This window comes from Triplophysa rosa, linkage group LG6 (genome assembly GCF_024868665.1).
Source record: "Triplophysa rosa linkage group LG6, Trosa_1v2, whole genome shotgun sequence".
Taxonomy (NCBI): domain Eukaryota; kingdom Metazoa; phylum Chordata; class Actinopteri; order Cypriniformes; family Nemacheilidae; genus Triplophysa; species Triplophysa rosa.
In genome coordinates, this window is record NC_079895.1 from 244449 (window position 1) to 255252 (window position 10804).

Below are 10804 nucleotides of genomic sequence, written 5' to 3' on the forward strand. Positions count from 1 at the left end.
TCTCCCTCTCCCTCTCCCTCTCCCTCTCCCTCTCCCTCTCTCTCTCTCTCTCTCTCTCTCTCTTCCACACATTCAGTGACTTTTTAATTCAAGGCAACTTTTTTTTTAACTTATTTAAAGTTGATGATTTGTTTTGTAAATCATAATAAAGAAGGAGAAGAAGAATGTACCTCTGCTGATGATGAAACATTTCATAAAGTCTGTCTCCACAGATGACAAACACACGTTGACTTGAGAGTTTCTGTAAAATGTTCGGAATGTTCAAGGGCGTTTTATGAGTGCTGAATAGGGGCATGGGTAAGACACGGGTTTACTGTCATCTTTAATTTATAGTCATTTTAAAGAAATTGTGTTTTAACTGGCCTGTCATCACCATGAACAAAAAAATATGAAAAGAGTTTTAAAGGGCTCATGCCATGTTTCTTAGAATTAAACTTCTGGCTCAGTAAACAGCACTGATGGGTTAAGAGGTAGATGTCGGTCTAATCTTGTTATTGCTGCACACTAAATATGTTTTTAGAAATTTTAGCATGATCCTAATTTACTTCCATCACGTGATAGATGTTAGCAGTGGTTTGTTTGTTTTTATTCTGTTATTATAAGACAGAACAGACGAATTTACTTGAAGCCATAGTAACTGTGACAATAAACTAGCTTACATATCAGTGCAAGGCCACTTAAAGGGACAGTTAATCCCAAAACTAAAATTCTGTCATCATTTACTCACTCTCAAGTTGTTCCAAATCTGTATAAATTCCTTTGTTCTGTTGAACACAGAAAGATATTTGGAAGAATGCTTGTAACCAAACAGTTCTTGGACCCCATTGACTCCCATAGTTGGAAAATTGCTTTATAAATGTTCTGTTGCTTATAAATGTAAATATCTTTCTTCTGAACACAGAAGATATTTTGAAGAATGTTGGACTGCGAACAGTTCTGCGGCACTTTTGACTACCATTGTCATTTTTCCTACTATGGTAGTCAATGGTGGCCAAGAACTGTTTGGTTATAAAAAATATTAAATATAAAAAAATATTTATACAGATTTGGAACAACTCGGGGTGAGTAAATGAATTTTCATTTTTGGGTGAACTGTCCCTTTAAGTGTCTCTTGGCCTTACACTGAGATGTAAGCTAGTTTATTGTCACCGTTATGAATGCCTTCATGTAAATTCATCTAGTCTTTCTGATCTACCTGAAAATCCCTAAAATGTACTCCTTAACACTGAGACCACAGACACGATAAGCGCTTCCTCATGTGCTGCTTTTCTTGAAATGGATTAAAGCTGTAAAATGTGTCTGCAGAGATGGCTCTCTTCTGCCTTTCTCAAGTATGAACTTGCTGTAGTTATTACAAGAAACGCGGTGTAGAAGCGATCTCGACACTTCTCAAAGTCCTTAACCCAAATTATTGTTGTGTAGCTTGGATCAATTTTAAACAATTGTAGACATGAATGACCTCTCACACCGTGTGACTTGTGGAGGTGTTGTCATTATTTTTCTAGCACGATTAGAAAAATAGATTTTCTGAAGTATAAATCTCTAAAAAACGTTTTTTAAATGATCTCATAGCAATCCCAAGTGTCTGGAAAGGTTTTACACACACAATTCCTCTCACGCCTTCAAAAGATCTTTTCAAACTGTGTACCTTTTAAAATCGCAGGCACCTTTTTTGGAACTTTGCCTTTTATGCAAATGATCCCTAAAGCATCACACTTAAATGTGTCATACCAGGAAGTGAGTGCCGGCATTCTGTCCTGCAGACAGAGAGAGAGAGCTAGTGCTGGTCAGGTTAAACACTTCCCGAGTGGGAAGCAGACAGTGCAGTAGGGAGCATGGCGACCTCAGTGACCTCTAGAGGATAAAACGCCCCATCACTGAAGGGACACGTTGCTTTTCTCTTTGCTGGGCTCAGACAACCTTTCAATGTCATTGCTTCTGGCTGTTCTCAAGGTAAGTCTTACTCTCCGCACCATACGTCAGCATCAGGCAGGAGAACGTCACATCTTCAGGCTTCTGATAGTCTACATCAATGGTATTCAAGGATGACTTTCTCTCTGTGTGTTTTGAAAGATGCTCATTGAAAAGGGAGAAATGTGATTTAGCAGCTGTGGTTTCATGCTTGTCACAATAAGCTTTTTTTGTCTCTATTGTTGATGTCATGACTGTCTTTGTTATGGGTTGATTCATGCCTTAATGTATTTATTCCGTCTTTGAATTGAATTTGCATGGGATTTTGTTTTTACATTTCACAGCGGCACCTTGCATTCTATGCTTGGTACAATATAAGTGTGAGATCAGTTTGAGTGGAACACCCGGGAAGTCTTCAAATTAAACTTCACATTTACTTATATGGGTCATATCTTTATTTCACAGTTTGATTTATGGTTTTCTTAAATGCATTCAACAGGTTCTTGCAGATGAGTGACCCCAGCAGTTGTCCAAAACGGTTGTGTTAGTTGTAGTGTAGTTATGTCGCCAACAGGTGGCGGCGCACTGCAGTCTGATTGGACCTTTGAAAATGTCAATTGAGCGCATCCTTTACTGCTGTGACGTCATGATGTCATGACGACAACTTTATGCAAAAGTACCAGACTGCTTATGCCACAGAGAGTTCAGATTTATGTGTGTGGCGTAACTCGTGCATACGGTTGAACTTGATCTGATTTATGTTTTTAATGAGAATACATGGCTCAATTATTTGTCCTATTTCGAAATCGTACTAGGAACATTCTTCGGATAAATAACTAATAATAATAGCAAATAAAAAAGCTATAATCATTACGTCAGCATTTTACAATTGAACTCTGCAAGGACGAACTAATGTTCCCTTCTGTCTCACTTTAGAGTCTCTTTCAGTGTATTTTGTATTTAAGGTCTGTCAGAAGGGGGCGATCTTAAGTTGTCAAATCTGTTCCCATGTTCTGTAGCTATAGTAAACATAGATTATTGAAAGTGGATAAACAAGCCATAAATTGTATACATTTATCAACCATGAACAGGTAAGGGTCTGAAGACATAATGCAGCCTGTTTAATACTTTAGTATTAAAAATCAGATGTATTGATCCGCCTTATATTGATCAGCAGCCATATCACCCTATAGGCCAAGACCGGTTGCCCACTGAAGCTAAGCATGGCTGAGCCTGGTCAGTACCCAGGATGGGAGACCTCCTGGGAAAGCTAGGTTGCTGCTAAAAGAGGTGTTAGTGAGACCAGCAGAGGGTGCTCACCCTGTGGTCTGTATGGGTCAAAATGCCCCAGTATAGTGATGGGGACAAAAAAGCACCGTCGTTAAACCGAGGTCCTGACTCCCTCTGGTCATTAAAGATCCCATGGCACTTCTCGTAAAGAATATAGGGTGTAATCCCCTTGTCCTGCCCAGATTCCCTCCCCTGGCCCTTGTCAACAATGGCCTCCTAATAATCCTCACCCGCTGAATTGGCTCTATCTCTCTCCTCTCCACCTATAGCTGGTGTGTGGTGAGCGCACTGGCTCCGTTGTACCGTGGCTGCCGTCACATCATCCAGGTGGATGGTTGAGGAGAGACCCCCCTCATATGATTGTAAAGCGCTCAGCAATACACAATAAAGCGCTATATAAATGCCTCGTTCATTCATTACATGGATATGGATAAGTATTTTTGATAAAACGACCCAACAAATAGTTAATAAACTGAGAGTCGTTTCATTTGGTTGGAAAGTCACGTCTCTCTCTCTCTCTCTCTCTCTCTCTCTCTCTCTCTCTCTCTCTCTCTCTCTCTCTCTCTCTCTCTCTCTCTCTCTCTCTCTCTCTCTCTCTCTCTCATCACCACTGCTGCTATCTCTGATTGGTTTCACACTAAGATAATTACACACCCAATCTGATCCAGTGGATGACATGGACCGGAATGAGCCGTCGCCCGGTTCAGATGTCGCCATGAAGAACAAATCTGCCCATAACAGCACAGCCGGGCACAACTGCACCGGTAACATCGCCCCGAAGAGTTGCGTGGAGTCAAACCCCGATGCCAACCTGAAACCCAATCACGTCGCCATGGAGGAGGCGGATGAGGCGGAGGAAGAGTCCAAGTTTCATCATCCTCGACTGAGGAGAGCCGGCGGAGGAGGAGGGGGAGGGAACAGCATCCGGATTAAAAGCTGCACGCCAGGAGGAGGAGCCGCGACAAGGAGCTCCGCGCACCTTGAGTCCAGTGCCACAGATGCGCGCCCGGGTGAAGCTGATGCTGCGGGTCGCCACGACACCGTCAAAGGTAAAGCGTCAACCGTAGTGGCCAGCGTGACCGTGGAGCCTTGTAATGTTGCAGGTGAAGCCGAAAGCAACACGCCAGCGCCGGTTTCCAGCATGAAATGCAACAAAAACGGAGAATGCAGGCGGGACTCCGGTACGGGGAGCCTGCGGTCCATCATGTCCAAGCAGGAAGGGAATAAACGGGCAGCCTGCAATTCAACGACCAGCATGGACGGAACCACCACTCCCATCGGCTCCCTGACTCAGGACGCCGGCACGACGCCCGTTTCCAGCGGAGTCCCGGAGAAGAAGGACTCGAAAGTGTCCTTTTCCAACGCCCCGAGTCGGAAAGCCTCTTCCTCCATCCACGGCACCCAGCAGCAGCCCCGGAACTCGGTGACGTTTCTCAAATCCGAGGATGGTCCTCAGATCGTGGCCGAGGATAGCGACACCAGGGACAGCCAGGCGAGCTTCATGCAGCGGCAGTTCAGCAGCATGCTGCAGCCCGGGGTGAATAAATTCTCTTTACGCATGTACGGGAGTCAGAAAGCGGTGGAGAAAGAACAGGAGCGGGTGAAATCTGCGGGCAACTGGATCATTCACCCCTACAGTGACTTCAGGTGAGAGCTCAGGGTGGTTGCAGAAAGTTTTAAGAGTTTGCGCGGCATTCTAAATCGCACAGATCCAAAATATTGGAACTGCATGTTTTAAACATTACAACAGTGAGAATAACTCATTTCTCTCCAAACTTTCTGCTTATTGTAAGATTTAAATGAGATAACTAATCTCATATTTTTAACGTGGTTTCTGACTTCTGGATCTCACATGAGTAGCCATTTTCATCTAGCATTACAGTTGTATTTTGAAGGTACAGTGTAGGCTTAATGTAAATTTAACAGACATTTTACGGTTAAAAAACACAAGTGATCTCAGACTATACACATTGTGCCCCAATTTTGTCTGCCCTCTTAAAATGCTGGGTCTTTTCAACCCACATATGGACATTCTTAGGTTCAACCAACGATTGGGTTTGTCTATACTTTCCCCAACCATAGGTTGAAAGAACCCATTCGCTTTGGATAAAAGCGTCTGCTAAATGACTGAATGAGACTAAATATGAAATAACCCATACTGTGTTTACGGTGTAGATATCGTGTTGCGTTAGATTTTGATAGAATGACGTTCGTGAATCAAATGTTCTCAAGTTTCAGTCACCGTACATGTATTGAGTCTTACTTATAGACTCTTAAAATACTAAAGCAACACTAAGCAGGGAGGGCACCAATGAAGGCAGTGTAAGTGAGGGTCAAATTTTCAGTCTATAGGAGTGTTGTATGTTTTCATGCGCGCGTGAGTTCACTGATTGTCACTGTGGTTTCAGCACCACAGTAAGCAGACAGCGCCACGATCAGTTCAAACACACGTGCTCGATCACTTTTCATTGTCTTTAAATATGATTTGCATCTCATACTATTGGTTCCTTCTCTGAGTTATTAAACATCAAGTCGTATTCGTTGCTTCCGACAAATGACATCGGAATTACAAAACGCCCCAGAATTCGCAACACATGTCACGCAGTCGTGGACATATATGGCGTGATGGCACCTCTCCTTTGTCTCTTTGACATTGAGACTTGATTTGCTCTTGTTTACGTCATGCAATCTTTAGGTAAACATGTTTTATCGATCGAAATCTGCATGCTGTTTCCGTGCATAGGAAATAAATCAATTAGAGCTGTCGGCAGAGACAGAGCATGCGTGTTTTTAAGATTTACACGCGTTTCCAATGTCTATCTTTAGATTTAAGATCTCCTTAAAGACGTTTAGCCGCGCAAACACAGTGGAAACGTATCCTGCCGTTCTGCACGAGTTGCATCACTCTCCAGATATGAGTCAGCATGCGCCTTGGCGCGCGCTCCTGTGACCTTGAGACGAACATGCGTGAGAGCGCCACGCAGAAACACATCACTTCCGCATTTCAAGCCTCCAGGCATTGACTCGCACCAATCCTAGCCTCTCATGAGCTTCATTTAAAGAGTCTAGCGAAGTTCAAACGCTGTAGTCCTTCCTACAAGGAATGACATCTCTATACCACACTGCATTATTGATTTTTGGTCATCTAAACATTAAAATGGTCAAACTACATGAAAAGCATACTATTAATATTATTGCAGTATATAGTATGCATGTTACACACAGTCATTAAATTGAAATATAGAAATATAGAAATATAGAAATATGAACATGAACTCTTTATTTTGCTTTGTGAAAAGCTCATTCTTCTTTTCATTGACAGATTCTACTGGGACTTTTCTATGCTCCTCTTTATGGTGGGCAACCTGATCATTATCCCCGTCGGCATCACCTTCTTCAAGGAAGAGACCACCACGCCCTGGATCATCTTCAACGTGGTGTCCGACACCTTTTTCCTCATGGACCTGGTGCTGAACTTCCGCACAGGCATCATTATCGAGGACAATTCGGACATCATCCTGGATCCCAAGACCATCAAGAAGACGTATCTGAGGACCTGGTTCGTGGTGGACTTCGTCTCGTCTATTCCAGTGGATTATATCTTCCTGATTGTGGAGAGGGGCATGGACTCAGAGATGTATAAGACAGCTCGGGCCCTGAGGATTGTGCGTTTCACTAAGATCCTGAGTTTGCTGAGGCTGCTGCGTCTCTCTCGTCTGATTCGCTACATTCATCAGTGGGAGGAGGTATGTAATTCATTTAACTGCACGGAACCAATCGGTGACCAATAGCATGTGATTTGTTGTAAGTAATTGAAAATGCAAAATAAGTGTGCACATCCAGAACCGCAGCAGGGCAGTAAACAAGAAAGAGATAAAGGTCAGCACACTGAAATTCAAGCGCCAAAGAACTTTTAAAAATGTTTTATTATTATAATATATAAAGTTTTATTTATAGTAAAATTTTGCTTCTGTGTGTGGACATTTATCTCTCTTTTTTATTTCTACTAGGAACACTTTGGCTTTACCAATTTTTACCATGCCAATGGTTTCCAAAGGAAGATAAAGCTTTTAAATTGAAATTTAGATTTAATAATAATAGTAAATCAAAACAGAATGATGATAAATTCACTTTTCTCTTTATAGAAATTGCAACTACCCGATAAAGTGTCATAATGATTTAAAACGGATATAATGATATAAAACCATAAAAAAAACTACAGGACATTTTGGTTGTTTACAATTATAGGTTGAAATATTTACACCCGGTTGTGTCACATAGCTACATTTGGACAGTAAACAGCCGACTGTATCGGCCCCAGTGTGAACTCAATGTGCTCTGTGTCAAATCTGAATGAAATATGAATGTGTGTGTCTGAGAAGATGGGGGTTGGCGTTCTCCCGGTAGATGTAAATGGAATTTGGATGCTTATAAATGTTTGATGGAGTTATAGAGGGCGTGAAATTGGTCGAAAGAAGCCAGTTCTAGTAGCCGATCAAAACCACCCAGAGAGAATCTTAAGACTTAGAGCCCATGAGACTTAATGGAGCTCTCAGCTATGCGTTATGTAGGTATCGACTTTACCTAAGAGTTAGAAAATAAATGAATGTGTGTAGCATAGGACAGATCACTTGGTCTTTGAAGAGTTCAAAGAATTGTTGCGAACTCTTCTGAAAGGAGAAGCATGTGAGATGCATGTGAGGGTTTAGTTCCCAGGGAGAAAACCTGAGGATAACAGAGTATTGCATTGGAGCTCGTTGTTGTTGAGACAAAAATCCAAATATTAAAGAGATCTCGTGTGTGAGTTTTCTATGCTGTGGTCAGAGAAACTAATAGAGAGCAGATGGTGAGTTTAACAGGGCTTCATTGATCACAGAGATGATGTTGGATCTCTTGTCAAGAGCTAAAGGTCCAGACAGACTCGAGCAGAGTTCTGATCGGGCCGTCTGTATTTAAAGCAAAAGCAAAGTCAGTCAATGACTGCGTTTGCAATGGCATACTAACCATACTGTTAACGTAGTGTATAGAATTTCATTGAGGATTTTCATTACAGCTGAGATTTTTACCATTTTAAATTGAGATGCACCGATACTAAATTCCTCCACCGATACCGATTATTCAGAGTGATATCTGCCGATTCTGAAGATGAAATTAATACTTATTCTTCTGATGTTTTTAATTCATTTTATGACTATTAATATTGAACATCAAACTGGTAATGTTTCTTTTGATTGACAGGTTATATCGGCCCTGATCATCGACTGTTTTTTTTTAAATTGCAATACCGATTATTGGCCGATATATCAGTGCATCTCTAATTTTGAGTAATTTCACGACTGGACTGTGTTCAAGACATTTGCAAAAACACCATGTGACCATTGTTGATCGGGTGTGGGGTAGGACGCTTTTTTCACAGGAACGTTTTTCCAGGACTAACAAAAGATGTTGATTCAGCGACATATAAATGTGTCATGGTTCTGCCCACCTTGTCTTGCTTTTCTTGGCCTAGTGGCAGAACCATGATAGAACCTCTTGTTTTATGTGGAGAGTGACGTTTTGTCCCTGTTGGTCTTCCACTCTCCGGTGTGGCGTCTTTTTTCCCGCCCTTTCGTCTCCTCGTTATTGTTTGTTAATTAGTTCATGTCCTGCACCTGTCCCCTCTTGATTTATCCCCTTTATAATGCCCTTGTGTCTTCTGTCTCGTGCTGGTTCATTGTACTGTCGTGTGTGTGTCACATGTGGTGAGTTCCTGTCTTGTCAGTGTAGTTTAGTTATTTTGTATTTAATTCAAGTGTTGTCTTAGTCTGGTTAGGTGTAGTTAGTCCTTGGTGTCATGTTTTATACCCTTGTGTTTTGTTTTGTTACCCCCACGTGGGTCTTTGTTTTGTATTTATATTTTATTAAATGTCTTGTTAACCCCTTACCCGCTGTCTGCACTTGGGTCCTCTGTCATTGTCTCCGTGTCCTCACCACCCACATTCATGACATAAATGTATCTATATCACAAGGGAAGCTGCCAGAGGAAATAAAGATCTTCAGTAATACATTCATTTGTTTCAAGACAAAGTGCTTGTAATTAACGCTGACAGCTCGGTGGCATTTTAATCCCTTAATAATTTGCTTAATTAACATTTTAATGTTTCCAGTATGATCATCAGTTGCCCGGAAAAAAAAAAAAAAACATAAGGGTCTTGCGCTCGGGGGCGTTTTTTGGATAACTGATGATGTGAGGATAAAACATTCCCAGAAGCGATACATTTTCTGTCTGTCATTGAAAACGATGATTCTTTAAAATAAATCAAAAGTGCTGTGGTTTCTCAGACATACAGAACGTTTCTGTTGTCCATCAGTGTTTCTTGACTCATAGTACTAAATGGAGTAGTTCACCTCAAAACAAGCCCTCATTGACTTTCCATTGTAGGAATGCAAATTGGGGGCTTATTTTGAAGTGAACTACTCCTTGAAAGTCGGTATGAAATGGAAGTAAAGCTCATATTCTTTTCCGTATCATGATGTACTGTATATTCGAGTGAAACTGGTTTGGAAATGAGAGAAAATGACTTGATTTCCCACACCGAGAACTGATTGGATCGTTGGAATTTGGGCGTTGCTAACAAAATGGAGGCAGATTTGAATGCGAGTTTGCAGTCAATCATGAAGTATTATTCCCCACCGGACTCACCATCGGCAACCTCCCACGAAGAAAGCTCCGCCCTCGCGTCGTTCCTTGTGACAGGAAGTGATGAGAAGTCCTTTCGAGGGGGGCGGAGCTCAACGTTTTTGATTAAAGGTTATGGGGGCACATGAATAAAAAAAAAAATGAAGTGCACAAATAAGTCACTCATAAAAAACACTACCATATTCCATAAAAAATAAGATTTTTAGATTTTGATTTCATGCCGTCTTTAAGTGACTGGATGGATCATCTGGGTGTCAGTATTTCAGTTAGGAGGAGGGGCTGATTTGATCTATTTTGAGGTTTTGATTGGTCATTTGCCTGCATTGTGGAAGGAGACCTGTGCTGGTCCAAGAACATTCTTGTTCACTTTCTGTTCAGCTCTTGTGGAAACTGCAGTTAAAGGTGAGATGAAATTGTAGTGTAGCAAAAAATGTGTGTGTGGGGGGTAATCTGTATTCACAACATTCAGTCCATTCCCCCAAATAACCTCCTATCAAGACAAACTACATAGTTTTGTAACGGTTTCAGCACCACCGGCCACGCCCCCCATGTCGTCACCGCCAGCTCGCTTCACCCGTTCCCTCTCCCCGGAGTTCTGAACTCAGTTTCCCAGAATGCACCGCACATCCACCATTTTTGATTAGTCCACACCTGCATCACATCATCAGGATTCTATTTAAGTTTGCACCTTTTTGTTCTTCCCTGTTCAGTCTTGTTGTCTTCACTGCAATTCATTACCCCGATAAGTATACTTACCTGTTTTTGAAATACTTACTTGTTTTTGAAATACTTACTTGTTTTTGAAATACTTACCTGTTTTTGAAATACGTACCTGTTTTTGGATATTCCTGTTTTTGAAATACTTACCTGTTTTTGGATATTCCTGTTTTTGAAATACTTACCTGTTTTTGGATATTCCTGTTT

General features: G+C 41.5%; 1 protein-coding gene across 1 annotated transcript; it reads left to right on the plus strand.

The window, feature by feature from the left end:
- The first annotated feature begins 17 nt into the window (after positions 1–17).
- LOC130555257 (potassium/sodium hyperpolarization-activated cyclic nucleotide-gated channel 2-like) lies at positions 18–6992 on the plus strand. Its single transcript, XM_057335323.1, has 3 exons — positions 18–1953; positions 3844–4848; positions 6524–6992. The coding sequence occupies exons 2-3, from the start codon at positions 3878–3880 to the stop codon at positions 6990–6992; spliced, it is 1440 nt and encodes a 479-aa protein (XP_057191306.1). The 5' UTR covers positions 18–1953; positions 3844–3877.
- Positions 6993–10804: the final 3812 nt, after the last annotated feature.